Genomic DNA, 24,344 nt, shown 5'->3' on the forward strand with positions numbered 1-24,344 from the left:
CATAATACTCCACCTCCTTCCAATCTCTTCATTTGCCATTACCACTAAAGGTATCACCTCGACATCCAATTCTCTGTCTGTCTCTATTAATACTGCTACTATCTTCCCTAGTCCTCCTACCCACTTGTCTACTATCCGGGGCTTAATTATACCATACAATCTTGCCAATTTTTCTATTATTTCGTCATCAGAAAATTCGGTAAAATCTCCTCCTACACTCAAGCATTTCTTTGGATCTTTCCCTTTCTTACAGCACCAAGCGCTTATATCCTCTCCAGTAAATTTCTCCATTGTTATTTCCCGAGTAGTGAGATCTCTCGAGATCTCAGCAGTGCCTCCAAATGTAACCACTTTCCCTTAGTACTAGAGGATGAAAGTTGGGTGAGTATCAGACAATTATTGTACTAAGGGATGGGTTCTTCACAGCTGTGCCTCCACTCAAGCTATTTACAGTATTAATCAGGGTAGGGCCTGCTTGAGTAAGCCCTACCTGTATCTTTCTGTCGTTTCTATTTGATATTAAATACTCTTATATATATTATTATATACCTATGTACCTTTCTCCCTGTCTTCTTTATCTTTTTCACGTTCTTTCTGTTCGATCGTTCCCAGGATGGATCAAACGATTGAGCAATGGTGGTAAGTATAATACATTAATGCTTTAATACAGTATATCGAATGCATCAATTACAACACTTTGTATAAACATAGCCTTAAACAAATATCAATGCATGCAATACACAAAAAAAGTAATTTCCCAATTTTGACGCATTTGAGCGCCAGAGTGACACGGGTACTCTCAGTAAATTAGTGCACTTTTAGTTGTAATAATTATACCCTTACTAAACACAAAAAACCAGGAGAATGTTACTTAGTTCTGTCTTTTCCCAATTAGTGGATCTAAAATGTGGCTGACAATTCGAGCTTGTTCCTTTAGTTCCTTTAGTCCGTTGTTGGGAAAGGGTGGTGCTCAAGTATTTACCGAACATACACTAGTAGCAATAGCAACTAAATGACAATTAATATATATATTTTGGCAACAACTTGCAGTGTCTCGTCTCATTTGTTCTGAGTGCCGCCGTTTAAGACTGCTATATATATATATATATATTTTTTAGTCTTTCACTCAGTAAATTGAAGGTAAGGTGAAACTGCAGCAGACTGACGAATATATTTTTCATCCAGTAGGAATTATGCCCTTGTCGCTCTCTTGAGATTATTCCGATTATTATTATTATTAACAATCTGGATCTCTCTGCTCACCCCTTTAGACTTATAAGTGTGTATATATATATATATATTAAAGTTTCTCCTCTGTTCTATTCCACTGTACTTGTTTCTCCTCTGTTCTATTCCACTGTATTTGTTTCTCCTCTGTTCTATTCCACTGTACTTGAATCCCTCCTGTTAATAGTTTATTATAACTCATGTGCCATAAATTCCAATGTTTCTCCTTGAAGCACAATATACAATGTACTTGTAATAATATAGCGTTAAGGTAACATAGTTAATGAACCCCAGCAGACTTAAACTCCTCACGATGAATCTTCCTTTCCTTTGTTGTCTGTGCTTTATCGTTCAGTTCCTTCTTTTAGATATTATATATATTGGGTAACTGGCGGAGCTATATATTTATATACCCAAAAGTCTGATCTCTGGATCTTAATGGTCAGAGTTTACAATTAGAGTTCCCACCTTCCATACAGTCTTATTCAATTCTGTTATTAATATTACTGTTGGGGCGACATTAATCAATCAATTGTAATCTGCCCTGTAGCGTTTAATATTGCTGAGTAATATATAACACAAGTAATCCTCACACTCCCAATCCACTTCTTCTGCTTATTAATGTTATAGTTGAACACTCCCCCAGTATACTCCCCCAGCTCTCTAGCCTATTACTTATTGGAGTGTGGGAGTTATTGTCAGTTTATGGAGGAGAGGAAGGGCTAAGGCGTTAAGACTGGTGGCATCATCATTTTAATATTGTACTCCACCTCTTCATACTGCCTCTCCGCCCCTCAATGTGTCTGTGCCTGTCACTCAGCAGAGGCTCACACTACGGGAGGATCCTTTATCTGACCTGCATCTCCTTGATGTCGCCAAAGTGGGGGCCGCTCAACTTTACTTCAAAGATGATGATCTCCTGAGGGTAAGTTTCTAATCTCTCTTTCTGTAATGCGTGCCTCTCCCCTCAGGCATTGAATTTATATGAGCCGCACACAGACCTGTGATCAGTCCGTCCCTTCATCGTCCCGACTCAGCGACTCTTAGCGGCTCAGCTTCAAACGCTCCGTGTCCCGATGCTGCACGTCCTCTCCTCCGTCAGTCAGGGCTCTCCGTCCTCTCCTCTCACGGGGGGTCAATTCTCCTCCTTCCCGCCACCGGCCCCTTTTATCCTCTCTCTCCCGCTCGCGCTCCGGCTCCCCTGCTTACTGGTCCCTTCTCCTCGGCTTGGCACGCGGTTCCTCTCCCCCGCGCCGTGCTCCCGAAGTTTCTCTGCTTGGCGCGCGGTCCTATCCCCTCGCGGTGCTCCAGAAGCTCCTCCTTCTTACCCCCCAGTGACAGCCACTTTAGCGTTTAGAAATATTATACATAAACTGCTATGTTGATAAATAATACACACCATAAATACACACATTATGCCTATTATCATACATGCAGTTATTATTAATTAATACACTATAAATACACACAATATTAATAATTAAATAAGCAGGGCTACACTCTCCCCCTGGTGATCAGCGCAAATTAATTCGAGCTTGATCACCACGAATAAATATAACCTCCTTCTATTGTGTCATTGACCCCCTGATGATAACCTTCAAAATAGGGCCAGGTAAATATAGTATTTGGGTGCACAGTCCTTGGGATCAGTTGAGGTGACCCCATATGGTCATAGGTAAGTATTAAAGGGGGCTGTCTCAGCCTCTGTGGTCTAACCATAGGCTCACTTCCCACACTATCTTCACTACAATGAAAATGTATATCTGAACCCTCCTGCAAGCTACTGCCCTCGTTATCTAACTCACTACTATTGCTTTCAGAGGTATAAGTAATTCCTTGGTCGAATTCTTGTTGAACTTCTGAAGGCCTTTCTCCAAAGTTCTTACTCCTATTGGATTCTCTTAGTTCTGTATCCGGGTCTGTATAATAATATCCCCAACAACTTTGGTCCTCCTCCACATCTCCCTCCATCCATCTTTCTGTATCATCAGACACTAGCTGTTTATTTGGACTACCAATCGGCTCCTTCTTAACTAACCTGACTTCTTCCTCTTCTAGATGAGGACTCTGAGTTTCCAAACGTACTTCTCTCCCTATTGGGAGTAGATTCTGTCTATGATGCGTCAGGACGGCACCCTGTCCGTTTTCTAATTGTATTCTATATACTGGTAAATCGGTAAATTTCTCAATTACCACATACGGTTCCTCTCTCCAACGAGTAGCAATCTTGAATTTTTTTGGCATTCCTAGTTGTTTTAATAGCACTCTATCTCCAGGGGATAGCACTTGATCGCGTACTTTCCGGTCATAGTAAACTTTGTTCTTCACTCCTGACTTATTGGCAGCCTGTTCTGCTAGAAGGTAAGCTTCTTCCAGTTCCTTCCTTAATCTCTCCACATATTTTATATGTGAACTAAAGGGATGTCCACCTGAAGAGGTTCCCATAAATACATCTATCGGGAGTTTGGCCTCCCTCCCGAACATCAAATAGTACGGTGAAAACCCCGTTGATTCGTTGCGGGTACAATTGTAAGCGTGTACTAGGCGATTGATGTGTTTCTTCCAATGTTGCTTGTTCAATGGACTCAGTGTCCCCAACATATCCAGCAAAGTCCGGTTAAACCTTTCAGGTTGTGGGTCACCCTGCGGGTGATAGGGGGTAGTCCTGGATTTTGTAATTCCGCAACTCCTGCATAGCTCTTTTATCAACCGACTTTCGAAGTCCCTCCCTTGATCTGTATGTATCCTGTTAGGTAGTCCATAGTGGATAAAAAACTTATCCCACAGGGTGTTCGCAACCGTGGATGACTTTTGGTTCGGGGTGACGTTTGCTTGTGCGTACCTTGTGAAGTGGTCAGTTACAATCAATATATTACATTTTCTTCCTGGCTCCACTTCCAACATGAGATAATCCATACATACTAAATCCATGGGTCCGCTACTTTTAAATGTCACTAGCGGGGCTGCTCTAGTGGGTAATGTTTTTCGCACAACGCAATTTCCACATGTTTGGCAATATTTCAATATCTCCCTCCTCATATTAGGCCAGTAGAATCTGTCAATTATCAAATTCAGAGTCTTTTCAAATCCCAGATGACCATGTTCATCGTGTAACGCATGCATTACAGGAGAGCGATATTTCCTTGGCAGCACTAATTGGTATCGTTGTTGTCCATCCCTTAACTTTGTACAGCGATACAAGACTCCCTTCTTGAAGGTCAAATTTCTCTCCTGTCTTTTTAATAGTGTAACTTCCTCCTGTAACTCAGGCAAAATGTTCTGCTTCCAGTCTCCCTGAAACAAACACTTTATCCCAGGGTCATGTTGTTGCTCTTGCAAAAGTTCTCTCCGTTTTATCTTGGGAAGACCCTCTAATTCCACATGGCTGATCCAACAGTAGGACAAAGGTAAGGCCGTGGGGGTCATCCCCAATGCACCTATTTGTTTACTTCCAGTAATGACATCCACAAATACGTTGTGACATATACTCTTAACATCACCAGCCGGAACTTCGACCCATGCATCTTCATCTCCTATTAATTGTTGTTGACCTGGGATCCTGGAGAGCGAGTCAGCGTCTATGTTGTTAACACCTGGGGGTATATTTACTAAGATTCGTAATTTCCGAAAATAGGTCAAAGTTCAATCACGAATGACATCGACAGTGTAAAACTGCAACTTTTTGAATTGATTACGATGGATTTACTAAGCTGTCGTATTCGTATTTTTCTTTGCTTCCGATGTCGATGTCATTCGTTTTTTTTAACCTATTTTTAAGGCAGTGATTAGCAAAACACTGCCGTTTTTTTTTACAATCAATCTCGGCCGGATCTGTGTGATCCGTGCTGGGGTTCTTATTTTTTTTTTTTTTAATTAAACAATGTAAAATCCCCAAAAAAAATGCGTGGGGTCCCCCCTCCTAAGCATAACCAGCCTCGGGCTCTTTGAGCCGATCCTGGTTGCAGAAATATGGGGAAAAAATTGACAGGGGTTCCCCCATATTTAAGCAACCAGCATCGGGCTCTGCGCCTGGTCCTGGTTCCAAAAATACGGGGGACAAAAAGAGTAGGGGTCCCCCGTATTTTTAAAACCAGCACCGGGCTCCACTAGCTGGACAGATAATGCCACAGCCGGGGGTCACTTTTATACAGCGCCCTGCGGCCGTGGCATCAAAAATCCAACTAGTCACCCCTGGCCGGGGTACCCTGGGGGAGTGGGGACCCCTTCAATCAAGGGGTCCCCCCCCCCCAGCCACCCAAGGGCCAGGGGTGAAGCCCGAGGCTGTCCCCCCCCATCCAATGGGCTGCGGATGGGGAGGCTGATAGCCATTTGTGATAATGAAAAGATATTGTTTTTAGTAGCAGTACTACAAGTCCCAGCAAGCCTCCCCCGCATGCTGGTACTTGGAGAACCACAAGTACCAGCATGCGGCGGAAAAACGGGCCCGCTGGTACCTGTAGTACTACCACTAAAAAAATACCCAAAAAAACACAAGACACACACACCGTGAAAGTATAATTTTATTACATACATACACACATACATACATACTTACCTTATGTTCTCACGCAGGTCGGTCCTCTTCTCCAGTAGAATCCAAGGGCTACCTGTTGAAGAAATTCTACTCACCAGATCCATGGGTCCAGGCTCCTCGGCAAATCCAGGGTTAATCCACGTACTTGAATAAATAAAAAAAAACGGTGTCCCGACCACGAACTGAAAGGGGTCCCATGTTTGCACATGGGTCACCTTCCCACGAATGCCAGAAACCCACTTTGACTTCTGTCTAAGTGGGTTTCTTCAGCCAATCAGGGAGTGCCACGTTGTAGCACTCTCCTGATCAGCTGTGTGCTGCTGTCCTCACTGACAGGCAGCACGCGGCAGTGTTACAATGTAGCGCCTATGCGCTACATTGTAACCAATGATGGGAACTTTCTGCCCTGCGGTTGACCTAAAGTGACGTCACCGCTGAGCAGAAAGTTCCCAGCATTGGTTACAATGGAGCGCATAGGCGCTACATTGTAACACTGCCGTGTGCCGCCTGTCAGTGAGGACAGCAGCACACAGCTGATCAGGAGAGTGCTACAACGTGGCACTCCCTGATTGGCTGAAGAAACCCACTTAGACAGAAGTCAAAGGGTTTCTGGCATTCGTGGGAAGGTGACCCATGTGCAAACATGGGTCCCCTTTCAGTTCGTGGTCGGGACACCGTTTTTTTTTTTTATTCAAGTACGTAGATTAACCCTGGATTTGCCGAGGAGCCTGGACCCATGGATCTGGTGAGTAGAATTTCTTCAACAGGTAGCCCTTGGATTCTACTGGAGAAGAGGACCGACCTGCGTGAGAACATAAGGTAAGTATGTATGTATGTGTGTATGTATGTAATAAAATTATACTTTCACGGTGTGTGTGTCTTGTGTTTTTTTGGGTATTTTTTTAGTGGTAGTACTACAGGTACCAGCGGGCCTCCCCCGCATGCTGGTACTTGTGGTTCTCCAAGTACCAGCATGCGGGGGAGGCTTGCTGGGACTTGTAGTACTGCTACTAAAAACAATATCTTTTATTTTACAACAAAGGCTATCAGCCCTCCCATCCGCAGCCCATTGGATGGGGGGGGGACAGCCTCGGGCTTCACCCCTGGCCCTTGGGTGGCTGGGGGGGGGGACCCCTTGATTGAAGGGGTTCCCACTCCCCCAGGGTACCCCGGCCAGGGGTGACTAGTTGGATTTTTGATGCCACGGCCGCAGGGCGCTGTATAAAAGTGACCCCCGGCTGTGGCATTATCTGTCCAGCTAGTGGAGCCCGGTGCTGGTTTTAAAAATACGGGGGACCCCTACTCTTTTTGTCCCCCGTATTTTTGGGACCAGGACCAGGCGCAGAGCCCGATGCTGGTTGCTTAAATATGGGGGAACCCCTGTCATTTTTTTTCCCCATATTTCTGCAACCAGGATCGGCTCAAAGAGCCCGAGGCTGGTTATGCTTAGGAGGGGGGACCCCACGCAATTTTTTTGGCAAAAATAAGCACTTTCCCACCCCTTCCCACTGATATACATGCACGGATCTCATGGATCCCTGCATGCATCTCAAATCACGGAAAAAAAAAGCAGGTCTGTTTTTTTTTTTAGGACTTTTTTACGAGTTGTAATTTTTCACGGCAGTGTTTTGTGTTTTTTTGCTTTGCACTTCTTAGTAAATGACCGAGATTCATATCTAAACAGGCGTAATTTGACCGATGGTGTATTCATTCGTAATTTTTTACCTGAACTAGCAAAAAATTACGAATGCCCTCATCACTGCCGTGATTAGTGTTTAGTAAATGACCGAGATTAACCGAGATGACACTTTGAAGAAAAAACGGCATCTCGGTCAAAATCGGGAGCTTAGTAAATATACCCCAGGGTCTGTATTTTAAGGAAAAATCATACAATGCTAAGGCGGCTAGCCAGCGATGACCCGTTGCGTCTAGCTTGGCTGTTGTTTGTATATACGTTAGCAGATTGTTATCCGTATGCACTTCGAAAGTTGTTCCATATAGGTAGTCATGAAATTTATCAACTACACTCCATTTCAGAGCGAGAAATTCCAATTTATGAGTCGGGTATCGCCTCTCGCTACTGGTGAGTCCTCGGCTAATAAATGATACTGGTTTCAACTCCCTCTGATGCATCTGGTATAAAACTCCACCCAGCCCGTCTAGTGAAGCATCAATGTGCAGGACGTAAGGTAATTCTGGATTTATATAAGCTAAAACAGGGGCAGTAGTCAGTTTCAGTGTCACAAAAGCGGTCTCACACTCAGGGGTCCATCGCTCCCCAAAGGGTTCACCAGGTTTATAATTTTGCCCTTCCAGTCTCCGTTCCGTATTTTTCTTCTTATTAGCAGGGGGATATCCTTTCGTTAGATCTGTCAATGGCTTGGCAATACTAGAATAACCCGGCACAAATCGGCGGTAGTATCCGCAAAACCCCAAGAAAGATCTCAAATCCTTGAGTTTAACCGGACGGGGCCAGTTCTTAACAGCCTCCACTTTGTCAGGGTCAGTTGCCACGCCTTCCCTACTAACTATATGACCAAGGTACTTCACAGTAGACTGGCACAGATGACACTTCTCAAGGGACAATTTTAATCCAGCTTCAATCAATCTCTCCAGGACTTTGAGGAGTCGATCATTGTGTTCTTGTAAAGTGGCCCCAAAAACGATGATGTCATCTAAGTACACTATGACCTCACGATAATTCATGTCTCCTACAGTTTTTTCCATTGCTCTCTGGAAAGTAGCAGGAGCTCCTTTTACTCCCTGCGGCATCTGTATAAATTCAAAAAATCCAAGAGGACATATAAATGCAGTTTTTTCTCTATCCTCTGGTGTCATAGGTATCTGATAAAAGCCGCTCCTTAGATCCAGCACCGAGAACCACGAGCTCCCCTGTAAGCAATCCAGTGCTTCATCCACCTTTGGCACCGTGTACTGATCTGACACAGTCCTCTGGTTTAACGTCCGATAGTCTACACACATTCTTATATTTCCATTTTTTTTTCGAGCAATAACTATAGGTGAGGCATAAGGGCTCCTAGATTCTATAATTACTTGATTTTCCAGCAGACCCTTAAGGTGCTGTCTCACGTCCTCGAAGTCAGCTGGAGCAATTCTCCGAGATCGCTCACGGAAAGGCGACTCATCGATCAATCTGATGCTATGTTCTACCCCCTTTGCCATTCCGAGGACCCATTCGCTACAAGAGAAAGCCTGGCTCCTAGTTTCCAACTCGGCTATGAGAGCAATCCTCTCTTCTCGGGTGATATCACTTTCTTGGAAACATAAATCAAAGTTGTTTTTCGGTCCAATTGAACTGCTCCTTTCTGCTCTTTCTGCTTCCTCAGATGATACTTGGTAAGTTGTAGCAACTGCACACTCGTCCTCTTCCTTGTGCCATTCAGTGAGGATGTGATAAATTCTGGTGTTCGTCCCAATTATCACTGGGGGCTCATCTCTTCCTTCTGGGATCTCGGGACACACTAAAGCAAGGAGAGGCACTTGCATTCTTGCTCCGTCATGGGCATGTTTATCAACCTCCAGAGTAACTTGTACATACCCTAAGTATGGGTATTTATCCACGCTTAAACCCCATATCACTAAGCCGCTCAACGGTTGGATGGGTACATTAGAGATGTTTTTATTATACCAATTCTCGAATATAATAGATACTTGGGAACCGCTGTCTACTAATATTTGGCAGTGACACCCATTTATTTTTGCTGTTAATAACGGGGCAGGTCCTATCAATCCTTCAGGTAGTCTCCCATTCCACCAGGAATTCCCCATGGCACAATAACTCACTTCTAGGGGGCCTGTGCGGGGTCCACAGACCGCCCTCGACCGTTTCCCGGCTCCGGACCTTCTCTGTCTTGACTATTAATTGGAGTCCGAGGGTTATTTCGGCTCGTGTTCCTTGCCGCATTACATTCGAAAGCCCGATGTCCGATCCTTCCACATCTAAAGCACCCTCGTCCATAGTTGTTGTTCCAGTTACTGTTCCCTCGACCTAATCCCCTCACTAGAGTGTTATCATTAGACCTTGGTGAGGAAGCATCAGCACTAGCATTTTGTGTGGCGATAAATTGTTCTATTTTTTTATTCTGGTCATCCATCATCTTCAGTATCTTATCTTCAAAGGTGCTACTTTCAGCTACCGGTTGAACCACTTTGACCTTTTTCACGACTTTCTCTCTCATATCTATCAATACTTCATCTTGTTTTATTTCCATTAGTAATTCATTAAAGGTGGGAGGAGGCTCCTTTGTACCTGAACATCTCAATTTCTGGGCAACCGGATCCATAGTGGAAGCACCTCGCAGCAGCTGTCTCATCCGGTTTTTATCAACGTCTTCTTTAGCTATACCTCCCTTATCTACTATTTTATATAGTAACTTATCCAATCTAATTAGAAATGTACTCAACTTTTCCCCTGGTTCTTGCAGCGTATGATGCAGTCTAGAAGTAAGTTCTCCTACATCTTCAAGCGTTCCATAAGCGTAGTCTAATGATTCAAAGTAGGTTTCCAACGTGGCATTAGGATTACTGCGCCTGGCGGCTTGAATGATCCCCATAGCGGGCCCTCTCAGGCTTTCCACTACCCTTTGTCTTTTAATACGGTCTGGACACTGCCATTCTTCGGTCTGTTGCACCGCGGCTTCCTTCCAAGCTTCATATGTTTCTTCTCCCAATGGCACAGGAACAATTCCGGAGAATATCCGCAACCGTCGGTAACTCCCCTCGTAATGCCACCTCTCCAATTGGGTAACCACCCTGTCCATGACAGCTTCGAACTGATTGTTGCTTGCATCGGCATTGATGTTGTGAGTATCCATATCCCCTCCTTCACCACTCTCTTCGCCCATATTGGGGTTTCTGGGAGTAGAGACTGTTATAGGTGCACTAGTCACTTCTTTACTCTGTGTGTTGGGCCACATAATACTCCACCTCCTTCCAATCTCTTCATTTGCCATTACCACTAAAGGTATCACCTCGACATCCAATTCTCTGTCTGTCTCTATTAATACTGCTACTATCTTCCCTAGTCCTCCTACCCACTTGTCTACTATCCGGGGCTTAATTATACCATACAATCTTGCCAATTTTTCTATTATTTCGTCATCAGAAAATTCGGTAAAATCTCCTCCTACACTCAAGCATTTCTTTGGATCTTTCCCATTTCTTAGAGAACCAAGCGCTTATATCCTCTCCAGTAAATTTCTCCATTGTTATTTCCCGAGTAGTGAGATCTCTCGAGATCTCAGCAGTGCCTCCAAATGTAACCACTTTCCCTTAGTACTAGAGGATGAAAGTTGGGTGAGTTTCAGACAATTATTGTACTAAGGGATGGGTTCTTCACAGCTGTGCCTCCACTCAAGCTATTTACAGTATTAATCAGGGTAGGGCCTGCTTGAGTAAGCCCTACCTGTATCTTTCTGTCGTTTCTATTTGATATTAAATACTCTTATATATATTATTATATACCTATGTACCTTTCTCCCTGTCTTCTTTATCTTTTTCACGTTCTTTCTGTTCGATCGTTCCCAGGATGGATCAAACGATTGAGCAATGGTGGTAAGTATAATACATTAATGCTTTAATACAGTATATCGAATGCATCAATTACAACACTTTGTATAAACATAGCCTTAAACAAATATCAATGCATGCAATACACAAAAAAAGTAATTTCCCAATTTTGACGCATTTGAGCGCCAGAGTGACCCGGGTACTCTCAGTAAATTAGTGCACTTTTAGTTGTAATAATTATACCCTTACTAAACACAAAAAACCAAGAGAATGTTACTTAGTTCTGTCTTTTCCCAATTAGTGGATCTAAAATGTGGCTGACAATTCGAGCTTGTTCCTTTAGTTCCTTTAGTCCGTTGTTGGGAAAGGGTGGTGCTCAAGTATTTACCGAACATACACTAGTAGCAATAGCAACTAAATGACAATTAATATATATATATATATATATATATATATATATATTTTAGTCTTTCACTCAGTAAATTGAAGGTAAGGTGAAACTGCAGCAGACTGACGAATATATTTTTCATCCAGTAGGAATTATGCCCTTGTCGCTCTCTTGAGATTATTCCGATTATTATTATTAACAATCTGGATCTCTCTGCTCACCCCTTTAGACTTATAAGTGTGTATATATATATTAAAGTTTCTCCTCTGTTCTATTCCACTGTACTTGTTTCTCCTCTGTTCTATTCCACTGTACTTGTTTCTCCTCTGTTCTATTCCACTGTACTTGAATCCCTCCTGTTAATAGTTTATTATAACTATTCTATTCCACCGTACTTGTTTCTCTCCTGTTAATAGTTTATTATAACTCATGTGCCATAAATTCCAATGTTTCTACTTGAAGCACAATATACAATGTACTTGTAATAATATAGCGTTAAGGTAACATAGTTAATGAACCCCAGCAGACTTAAACTCCTCACGATGAATCTTCCTTTCCTTTGTTGTCTGTGCTTTATCGTTCAGTTCCTTCTTTTAGATATTATATACATTGGGTAACTGGCGGAGCTATATATTTATATACCCAAAAGTCTGATCTCTGGATCTTAATGGTCAGAGTTTACAATTAGAGTTCCCACCTTCCATACAGTCTTATTCAATTCTGTTATTAATATTACTGTTGGGGCGACATTAATCAATCAATTGTAATCTGCCCTGTAGCGTTTAATATTGCTGAGTAATATATAACACAAGTAATCCTCACACTCCCAATCCACTTCTTCTGCTTATTAATGTTATAGTTGAACACTCCCCCAGTATTTTCCCCCAGCTCTCTAGCCTATTACTTATTGGAGTGTGGGAGTTATTGTCAGTTTATGGAGGAGAGGAAGGGCTAAGGCGTTAAGACTGGTGGCATCATCATTTTAATATTGTACTCCACCTCTTCATACTGCCTCTCCGCCCCTCAATGTGTCTGTGCCTGTCACTCAGCAGAGGCTCACACTACGGGAGGATCCTTTATCTGACCTGCATCTCCTTGATGTCGCCAAAGTGGGGGCCGCTCAACTTTACTTCAAAGATGATGATCTCCTGAGGGTAAGTTTCTAATCTCTCTTTCTGTAATGCGTGCCTCTCCCCTCAGGCATTGAATTTATATGAGCCGCACACAGACCTGTGATCAGTCCGTCCCTTCATCGTCCCGACTCAGCGACTCTTAGCGGCTCAGCTTCAAACGCTCCGTGTCCCGATGCTGCACGTCCTCTCCTCCGTCAGTCAGGGCTCTCCGTCCTCTCCTCTCACGGGGGGGTCAATTCTCCTCCTTCCCGCCACCGGCCCCCTTTTATCCTCTCTCTCCCGCTCGCGCTCCGGCTCCCCTGCTTACTGGTCCCTTCTCCTCGGCTTGGCACGTGGTTCCTCTCCCCCGCGCCGTGCTCCCGAAGTTTCTCTGCTTGGCGCGCGGTCCTATCCCCTCGCGGTGCTCCAGAAGCTTCTCCTTCTTACCCCCCAGTGACAGCCACTTTAGCGTTTAGAAATATTATACATAAACTGCTATGTTGATAAATAATACACACCATAAATACACACATTATGCCTATTATCATACATGCAGTTATTATTATTAATACACTATAAATACACACAATATTAATAATTAAATAAGCAGGGCTACACTGTATAGGAACAAGAGATACATATAAAAAAAATCACTGCCCTAAATTGATAGACATTAAAATAAGCCTCTCCCAAGACAATTGATTACTCTCTCACTGGCGTCCCAGTGAGGTTAGTATAATGAAATCTGCTATTGGTTAAGCTCTCAAAAGTACATGCAGTTGGTGGTTAGTGGGTTAAAAGCGGCTTGCAGTCACAGAAATGCATAGATATTTACCACTGTGCTGGTTCCTGTGTTGTAGCAATCCAGGGTCCTTTGTAAAACGCACTTGTGGTGATATCCTATTGGAAAAGGTATGCTGTGCCGTTTTTAAAAGCTGAATGCTGGCTGCACTCTCTGTGTTTGCACTTTCCGTGATTTATCCGGGTAGAGTGCAGAGCTGGATATAACAGGTAATGCCGTCCACCGCCGTATAGTCAGTGTACGCTGCTCCACACAGAGGCAGGAGATCCCTCAGGGGAAGTCCATGCGTATGCGGCGTTGATAAATCTGTAGAGCAGAGAGCGGCGTAGCGGACAAAAGGAGTAAGCGTCAACCGTTTTAGTCTCCCAGCAACCTGGAGACATTCTCAAGACATCCATCCGCTTCTCCCGCTGTCGCATTCGCCGCTCTCTGCTCTCCAGCTTTATTAACGCTGCATACGCATGGACTTCCCCTGACTGATCTCCTGCCTCTGTGTGGAGCAGCATACACTGGCTATACGGCGGTGGACGGCATTACCTGTTATATCCAGCTCTGCACTCTACCCGGATAAATCACGGAAAGTGCAAACACACAGAGAGTGCAGCCAGCATTCAGCTTTTAAAAACGGCACAGCATACCTTTTTCCAATAGGATATCACCACAAGTGCGTTTTACAAAGGACCCTGGATTGCTACAACACAGGAACCAGCACAGTGGTAAATATCTATGCATTTCTGTGACTGCAAGCCGCTTTTAACCCACTAACCACCAAATGCATGTACTTTTGAGAGCTTAACCAATGACAGATGACATTGTACTAACCTCACTGGGACGCCAGTGAGAGAGTAATCAATTGTCTTGGGAGAGGCTTATTTTGAGGTCTAGCAATTTATACTAATAAGCACTGATAACATACTGATGGGCAGATGTATTAAGCCTGGAGAAGTGATAAAGTGGAAGGTGATAATGCTCCAGCCAGTCAGCTCCTAACTGTCATTTTTCAAAACCAGCCTGTAACTTGGCAGTCAGCAGCTGATTGGTTGGTGCGTTATCACCTTCCACTCTATCACTTTTCCAGGCTTAATACATTTGCCCCTGTATGTGCTGCAGCAATTTACCCAATAGCAGTTGCCTATACGAGATACTAATGTACCTAAAGTTTGCAAACTTAAAGCTTGTTTACTATTTTATATGTGTGATATTGTTGTTTGTGAATCTATCTATTCATATATAAACTAATTTTTAGATAATTGAGCTTCACAGAGTATTTAATTCATTGGAGACAACACAATTTGATATTTATATATTTTTTTTAATTGCCCTTCTCTGAGCACAGTGATTTTTTTTTCTATCTAGCTATTGTAGTGACAACGGCAAGAAGGGGGATTGGGGGAGGGCCCTTTCAAGATTATGCTATGGGGCCCACAAAGTTCTAGTTAAGGGGGTCATTCCGACCTGATCGCACGCTAGCTTTTTTTTGCAGCGCTGCGATCAGATCAAAACTCTGCAAAACTGCGCATGCGTATGCACCGGGTACAAAGCGGATCAGTGCTGGGCGATGGATTTAATGAAGAATCCATTCACAAAGCTGATCGCAAGAAGATTGACAGGAAGAATGCGTTTATGGGTGTCAACTGAGTGTTTTCAGGGAGTGGTTGGAAAAACGCAGGCGTGTCCAAGCGTTTGCAGGGCGGGTGTCTGACGTCAATTCCAGGACCAGACAGGCTGAAGTGATCGCAGCGGCTGAGTAAGTTCAGACCTACTCCGAAACTGCACAAAATGTTTTGTACTGCTCGGCTGCACAAGCGTTCGCACACTTGCAAAGCGAAAAATACACTCCCCCATAGGCGGCGACTATCTGATCGCAGTGCTGCACAAAATAGCTAGCAAGCGATCAATTCGGAATAACCCCCGATGTCCCTGCCCCGGTCCAACACTGGTTTTGTTCCTTTATAAAAGAATGTTTATAATATTACAGAGACCAGACTACAAGTACTTGAGTTGGCGTTTTGGAAGAGTTATGGACACAAAGTTGCAGAGCAGTGCAAAAGGATCCAGGCTCACGTTTATTTTAGGTGTTGCATTATATAGTATAGGTTGTGATTCTGAGATTATTATTCCCATATCATACTGGGGTCACGATCATATACCATATACACAATGGGGCCACGATCAACGTGTGAAAATACAGTAATTAAAAACAGTACAAGAGACTGAAGTGACAAGTCAACATTTAATGGCAACAAGACCCTTGTAGGAGTGACACAGGAAATACATTCAGTAGGAGATAGAACACTCCCCTACAATGCGTATGTTAAATACATTTTTACATTCAGTGTTCCCATTACTGGTCCATATCTGTAACACATATAGCTTGACCTTTCAAATCATCATTTCACTCTGTTAAAATAAGAATGTCAATGGTGACTATATAGTAAATAGAACCGAATTAGTAGGAAAAGTGAATTGTGCGCTTTGTAGGCTTTTGCATTAGCTGCAAATAACACCAAGTGCTGAGCAATAATACGTCCTCACAACAGGCTGCACCACATTATATGCACACTGTCAAAGCTTTAAAAGAAATACATTTGCTCAAAGACAGATATGTTTCCAGTGTACAATGGGCAGTAATTATAAATTAATGGATGTTCTTTTTCTTCTTCCTCAGAGAACTGATGCTGACTTTTCTTGGCTGTAAACATAAAAACGTTGTAAATTAGTAGATCAAATATATTTATAGTATATACAAGTACTTTATCTAGCAAATATGGCTCAGCCCAGCAAAGTTCTTGCTACAGTCAACATAAACTAATCCTGGATTGCCATATGCACAAACACTGGAGTCTAATCTACTCCATTAGTTTCAGGTGTCATTTTATAATTAGATCATTTACTGCACTATACTGTACAATGTTATAGATGCTTTAACAATAAAGATTATTAAAAAAAAGCAAAAAAAGATCTTAAGCCTGGGTAAAATAAATCCTAATCTATTTGGCAATGTTCAACCTACATAGCCATATAGACATTACAGTACGAAGATAGGGCCTATATAACAGCATTACAGTATGAAGGACGGGACCTATATAACATTACAGTATGAAGATAGGGGTACTATATAACATTACAGTATGAAGAACAGGGTCTTATATAACAGCATTACAGTATGAAGGACGGGACCTATATAACATTACAGTAGGAAGAACAGGGTCCTATATAACAACATTACAGTATGAAGGACGGGACCTATATAACATTACAGTAGGAAGAACAGGGTCCTATATAACAACATTAAAGTATGACAAAAAGGGGCCTATATTTGAATTACTAATATCTACTTTATATAGCACCAGCATATTCCACTACACTTAACACTTGTAAAAAAACCAATACGTGAACAGATACAAAACAACACTGGGTAATAGATAAAGAGTTAAGAGGGCCCCGCTGGTACGCTTACAAGAAAAACACTACAGTATATAAAGGAAGGGACCTACAGTATATAAACACTATAGTAGATACACTGTTGCTGAAGACCAGTTACAGCTGCCCTTAGCAGAGAAAGTTTATGAATATGCCGTAGTAACAGTACATAGTATTTCAAATGTCATCACATTCACATGTTGTTTCTTTTTTGCACTACCGCAGTTCTCAGATGCCAGCTGACTAAATGCAACTACATGTCTTCTTCATGTGATGTGGTCAATGAATTACATGGGACAGATACTGTAAACTTGACAAAAAGAAAAACAGAGGCAGCCTGCATTAGCACATGCACGTGTAGCCTTCAATAGCGCACGCGTGTGTAGCCTCCAATAGCGCACATAGCCTCAATTTGCGCACACAGCCTCCATTAGCGCACCCATGCGCAGCCTACATTAGCACATGCACAGAACATGGTAATGTTCTTACCTTCTTTAACAAAGAATTCAGCCATATAATAAGCTGCATACACAGCCTCAGCTGTATGTGATATATCTGCGGTTTTCTTCCATTCAAATGGATTTTTTTCAGGGTGCCACTGGACTCCATAAATTGGATAATTACGGGCTGCAAAATATAATTTGTTATTGCAAAACATTCACCTTCGAGTGCTGAGAGAGAGGGAGAGAGAAAGAGAGAGAATGAAAGAGGAAGTAGAGGGTAGAAGAAGAAAAAAAAAAGGCAGTGGAACAAGAGACAGACTTTGAAAACAAGAGAGACAGCAGGTATCAGAGAGTCAGAGACATGCTAGCTAGAGACATAAAGAGAGGGAAAGGGGGGGGGGGGAAGAGATGAGAGAGAGCAGGCCATACTGACAAGAATGACAACTCTATGGGGGGGAATTCAAATGTTTGAAAAGTCAGTTGGGTGTCTGTTTTTTCCTATCTAATTGACAGGAAAAAACAGACAACCAACAGACTTTTCAAACATTTGAATTCCCCCCATGTGTATGGTACCCCATAGCAACACATGTTACAGGTGATATTATACATGACTGATTGCCATATAAGGAATAAGGTATGAAAAGTCAACATGGGCTTGTCTTGATTGTATCATCTGCACCATCAAATGGGTAGCGTAAAGTTTATAATGAGGCCAATTGTTTTATATGCCTTGGCCATCAGTGTTCACAGAGGTGGACTTGGTTTGACGATACAATATATGTTACAGAACATATTCAATTAGCTTGCAGACAGCCTAGATCCGGTGGATCTCTGCGTGCTCCCGAATTTGATCATGTAAGCATCTATGGATAATATACTATGTAAAAATGTGAAAACAGCACAAATACAGGGTATTAAGACTAAGGGGTCTATTTACTAAGCCTCAGATGGAGATAAAGTACCGGCCAATCGGCTCCTAACTGTCATTTTTCAAACCCAGCCTGTAACATGGCAGTTAGGAGCTGATTGACTGGTACCTTATCTCCTTCCACTTTATCTCCATCCAAGGCTTAGTAAATAGACCCCTTAGGGAGGTATCCAATTACATGAGAAGAAACACTGGGGGGAAGGGGGGGGGGGGGGGGAGAATAATGTTTTCACGATCTTTCCCGATGTTTCACCCATATTTTTTGCAGGCTATTCAATTAGGTCACCTGTAAAAAAAATATGTAGGTTCAGTGAAACCTGTGTGTTTTCGGTAGTAACAGCCCCGTGTTTGGATGTAAACAGATGTTCTGGGGATTTGTTCCACCTGCCTGAGGCAGGTGAAACAAAATCCCAGGTAAGCCGCGGGTCACGCCAGTTTATCAGGGGTAATAGGATACAGTAGCTCCCAGCGAGACAAATAGACAGCCACGGTAATTAACCGCGGCTAATTGTATACCAGCCTAATACTAATAGTACACCATAGTGCAGCCTTTGCACTGTTTTCACCAAAGGTGCCCCTTATGCCCCTTTCATGTATTTTGAGCCATGCGAACACATTGTCAAAATGATTCCCTTGTGCCATGAGAGACAGCATAAGATTCAGTCTGCATATTTATAATGGCTCAAACACATTAAACTGTAACAAAATCCAGTCATTACCTTCAAACGTAGATATAAATTCCAATGTACCATCAGAGTTTGTAGATAAAACATGATAGAAATTTCTCAGTTTATCATTTTCTGTAAAATTCTGTTAAATAAAACAGACAGAGGTAACGCATGTAAATGAGCACTCTAGACAAAGAAACAGACAAGCACAGCCGCACAGTATATGCAGTACGGATGGTGTAATGGTTAGCATTACTGCATCACAGCACTGAGGTTGTGAATGGAATTCCTGCCACGGCCATAACTGTGTGGAGTTTGGATATTCTCCCTGTGCTTGCGTGGCTTTCCTATGGGTACTCCGGTTTCCTCCCACAATCCAAACATATACCGGTAGGTTAGCTGTGTTTGAATGTCCATGTGTTTTTTAGGACAGACTATGGTTGCTATCTGCCATCAAATTCTATGTTTCTATATTTGAAGCGCTGAGAACTATTTCATGCTAGGCTGTTTTAGCAGGGCGCTGCGCCCTACACGTTTTTTAAAGAGCAAAATGTGCCCTGCCCCTTTAGCAGCGCCCTGCTAAAACATCCTCTGCCCGCCGTCTTGCGCACGCGCGCAGCATATATACGCGGTAAAGGGAGAGCCTGGGGAAGTACAGCCCCACTGAAGGTGCTGGGCATGCCCCATCAGTGACGCAGTTGCTGTGACATGCCCCCATTAGTGACGATGAGGTGGGCCAGCCCGCCCTGAATAGTGGGGTCTGTGGGGCCATGCTTCTCCCCCGCGAAGCCACGCGCATTTCTGCCCTTGCACCACGGCGCCCTGCCCTGCCCGCTTCCTGGAGTGAACACTACTATGTATGTGCTATATAAATAAAAAACAAACACAAATCCCTGGCGCTTAATATAATCACCTATTCTGCTCGGTTAATTAAAATCCTCCAATTTATTAAGCAGCTCCCAATGGCACCACTGTAGTGCCAAAAATTTTAACAAAAATAAGATATTGAAAATAATCAAAGGAGCGCTAATAATAGTTAAATGAATAATTAGTTACACATATAAGGATATAACCAGTAAAATCAACACAACATAATATAAAAATTGACACATATAACATACAATATTATAACACACAAATGTGTCTGGATGACCTGTTATATTGCACTTTAATTAAAACTGCCTTAAACCATCCTTTGTGGTGAATTAAAGGTTAAAAAGTCTTTAGCAAGGTGCAAAGCAATTGTTATAGGTTATGTCCAGATTGGTAGTGAACACGCTGCATATGTTCATTCAGAATTTGAAGCAATAATATTATGGAGGTAAAACATGAAGTTATGAATGAACATATGCAGCCAAAGGCAGATAAGAACCACTTGGCCCATCTAGTCTGCCCCCGTTGTAGTTGAAGTACTTGTATGTACCTGCATAGAGAGACTCCAGAAGTGGAAGTTTGCAGTTATAGGCATATTGGAGAGAGCCTTATATAATGGTCGTGGAATATTTCGGAATAATTTGCTGCTAAATGCATCTACAAAAGAAACAAACAATTCAATATAAATTAATTTCTGAGAAAATATATACTATAATCTTCTTAAATGTCAGAGTAGTAGCTGTACAATAGGGCTTTCAGTGGCTGCTGGGGACAGGAGAGAACCCCCCCAACTCACATGCACTGGGGACAGAGCAATGGGAGCAGTGAAAGCTGAATGAAGGTCTGTCAGTGCCAGGACCAGCACCCAATCCTGTTGCCGTCAGGAGGGTCCAGGCCATGCATTTTGCTTTTACTGCTCTGTTCTCAATGCATGCGAGTGAGGGGCTCTCTCCTGCTGGTGGGACGTAGGAGACAGATGAGAGAAAGATGGAGGGTGGGGAACAGAGATGAGAGAGAAAGGAATGTGGGTGGGGGGGACCGATGTGAAGGAGGGGAAAGACAAGAAAACAGGTTGGTATCGGGTGACCGGCAGTTAGGAGACCACTGGTCACCATACCAATGCCGGGATCCCATCTGTCAAGCCCCCGGGCGAGTTGGAATAGTCCCTGTTGGTTGGCATGCCGACTGGCGGGATAGTCAGTGTTCGGGATGCAGTTGTGATAACCACGTCCCAAAAAAAAAACCCTACCAGGACAGGCTATATATATATATAAAATCATAAATAGCAGCTCAGGGCTTGCAGGAGAAACATGTAAGGGCTCTTTGCTGCCATTTGCCTGATTCGGATCGTTTGATTGCCGGACAGTGCTCATAAAAAAACTTTTAATTTTGTATAGAGACTATAGGAGATTGGTTGCCCGATGAAATCAACATCTGCTGGCACTGGACATTACTGTGTATGGAGGTGGTGAAACTTAGAAATACTGTATGTTACAGCTTGTTATAAAGCTACAGTACTTACCTGCAGTAAAGTTTAGTGGCAATGATATGTCATCTGTATCAGTCAGTGTTAGTAGGAGTTCTCCGCTTGTGAGAACGGTCAGTTGTTCAAACCCCAAACATGTTCCCCATATAGGAAAGTAGTCCCCATGGCCATAAGCCTGAGAGAAAATAAAAATGTACATTATTAAAAACACACAAAACATCAGAATAAAGCATATAAAGTTCACATACATCACTTTGTTAATGTAACAAAAAAAACAAAACAAAAAACAACTTTCCTCCACTAATAAATTCACAGGCGGCTGCTGCAAACAGCTTACGTCATCCAAACTGCGGATCATCTTAAATTCTAGATTCATTGAGACATTGGGGAGAGCGAAATATCAGCATGGTCACGTATGCCATGAAGGCCATGGTTCTCTCTGTGAATATTAACCTGGAGGTGTCCTTTAATAAATACATATGCCAAGTACCATTAGTGCGCAGATTATTCCTAATATAATATCTTGTGCAGAAACCATCTAGTGGACAAAAGCATCAGTATAGAGCAATGCACACTATAGAGGAAGTAAATGTCTACTGAATAAGCATGGAAGAAATGCCACACAGCAAACACTTGGGACTAGAAAAATACCACGCTTAATTGTTTGCAAATGTTTTGCTATTTTGTTTGGGCTATTGCTAACCAAGGGATCAATACTGATATTATGTAATTAAGAATATATGTAAGGTTGTGTTCTTGTCTGTACCATTTTGTACTTATGCACTTGGATGTTTTACCCTATGGGCCTAATTCAGAGTTGATCGCAGCAGCAAATTTGTTAGCAGTTGGGCAAAACCATGTGCACTGCAGGGGGGGGCAGATATAACATGTGTAGAGAGAGTTAGATTTGGGTGGGGTGTGTTTAAACTGAAATCTAAATTGCAGTGTAAAAATAAAGCAGCCCATATTTACCCTGCACAGAAACAATATAACCCACCCAAATCTAACTCTCTCTGTACGTTATATCTGCCCCCCCTGCAGTGCACATGGGCCCTCATTCCGAGTTGTTCGCTCGCTAGCCGCTTTTCGCAGCAGTACACACGCTAAGCCGCCGCCCTCTGGGAGTGAATCTTAGCTTAGCAGAATTGCGAATGAAGTATTCCCAATATTGCGAAAAGATTTTTCTGTGCAGTTTCTGAGTAGCTCGAGACTTACTCTTCCAGTGCGATCAGTTCAGTGCTTGTCGTTCCTGGTTTGACGTCACAAACACACCCAGCGTTCGCCCAGACACTCCCCCGTTTCTTCAGCCACTCCCCCGTTTTTCCCAGAAACTGCAGCGTTTTTTCACACACTCCCATAAAACGGCAAGTTACCGCCCAGAAACACCCACTTCCTGTCAATCACACTACGATCACCAGAACGAAGAAAAAACCTCGTAATGCCGTGAGTAAAATACCAAACTTCTTAGCAAATTTACTTGGCGCAGTCACAGTGCGAACATTGCGCATGCGCAATTAGCGGAAAATCGCTGCGATGCGAAGAAAATTACAGAGCGTACAACTCGGAATGAGGGCCATGGTTTTGCCCAACTGCTAAAAAATTTGCTGCTGCGATCAACTCTGAATTACCCTCTATGCACGGTGCAGGAAGACTCAGTGATGTAATGTAAAAGCATAAACAATGGATGTGAACATACAGTAATTCCTGTGTTATTGTTTCACTAACTTTTAACAACATCTTATTCTGATGTTTCTGACACACTAATGGTAAAAGGGATCAGAAGGCTTTGTAATGTAGAGAGATAACAGGGTGTTAGATTTTGAATATTTTCCATTATTCTGTAGTGAATTTGATCAATCAAAGCTTGAAACTGTATATTAGAAAAGTGAACCTACATAATGATTAAAACAGCTCATTTGCAAACTGGTTTCTTCACGGTTTCAAAAACGTGACTTCATAAAAAAAAATACATATTATGAATGTTACATTAAAATAATATACAAGAATTACATTTCTGATATTTCAGGTTAAGGGGGAGATTAAAAAATAAATAAATTAAAAAAAACTAGTTTTGACCAAAATTATATTGTAAGTAATATAATTTAGAAATAAAATTACCGCTATGGCCAGGTTATAGAATATCTTGGACACTCTTGCATATTCAGAAAATAGAAGATCGACGTCACCCCCTGGAAGGAGAATCCTAGACGGTAAAATATTAAGATAGAATAGGTAAATTGTAATATATACAGTGTGTGTGTGTACATATGTATATATCTCTATTATATATATATATATATATATATATATATATATATAAAAAAATAAAAAAAAGATTATTGCGCCACTTGTGTACAACAACCGCAATTTAAGAACCAAAAGGTATAAATATATCCAAAATAAAAATAAATGACACTCCCTAAAGGCTAATACAGGGCGTCAGCTGTCCCCCAAAAACAGGGATGGTGGTTCCCTGTAGCAAGAGATTAATAACACACAGGGGGGTGGGGGATATAGCGACCAATGGTGTCTTAGAGAGAGATTCAATCAAAGTAAGTAGATCTAAAAATATATAATATGATAAAAGAATAATTAAAATGAGTAGATCTAATAAATTTATTAACAAATAAAAAATAAACAAGTTTTACCCCTTGATGAAGTCTGAATGACGAAACTCGTTGGTCAACCTGGCAGTGACCTCATACCAAGTTAAGCTAAAATCTTTTTACATATTTTAACTGGTATTATATTGTATTGTGTATACTGTTTTTATCCCATTTTTTAAAGAGATTTGCTGCTCAAATTTTATCATAGTTGTCAATCCATTTTTTATTTGTTAATGTGTTAATAAATTTATTAGATCTACTCATTTTGATTATTCTTTTATCATATTAGAATATATATATATATATATATGCAGACAAGATCATC

At 42.2% G+C, this 24,344-nt stretch overlaps 1 protein-coding gene across 1 annotated transcript in view; it reads right to left on the reverse strand.

The window, feature by feature from the left end:
• Positions 1-15,806: 15,806 nt before the first annotated feature.
• GGH (gamma-glutamyl hydrolase) overlaps positions 15,807-24,344 on the reverse strand; it is a 56,671-nt gene continuing 48,133 nt past the window's right edge. The window contains exons 4-9 of the mRNA XM_063923782.1: positions 23,532-23,616; positions 21,450-21,588; positions 20,478-20,584; positions 19,106-19,196; positions 17,505-17,642; positions 15,807-16,284 (exon numbers count right to left, since the gene is read on the reverse strand). Coding sequence (XP_063779852.1) covers positions 16,166-16,284; positions 17,505-17,642; positions 19,106-19,196; positions 20,478-20,584; positions 21,450-21,588; positions 23,532-23,616 — 679 coding nt within the window. The 3' untranslated portion in view covers positions 15,807-16,165. The remainder of the gene's footprint in view (positions 16,285-17,504; positions 17,643-19,105; positions 19,197-20,477; positions 20,585-21,449; positions 21,589-23,531; positions 23,617-24,344) is intronic.

Source organism: Pseudophryne corroboree, chromosome 5 (genome assembly GCF_028390025.1).
Source record: "Pseudophryne corroboree isolate aPseCor3 chromosome 5, aPseCor3.hap2, whole genome shotgun sequence".
Lineage (NCBI taxonomy): Eukaryota > Metazoa > Chordata > Amphibia > Anura > Myobatrachidae > Pseudophryne > Pseudophryne corroboree.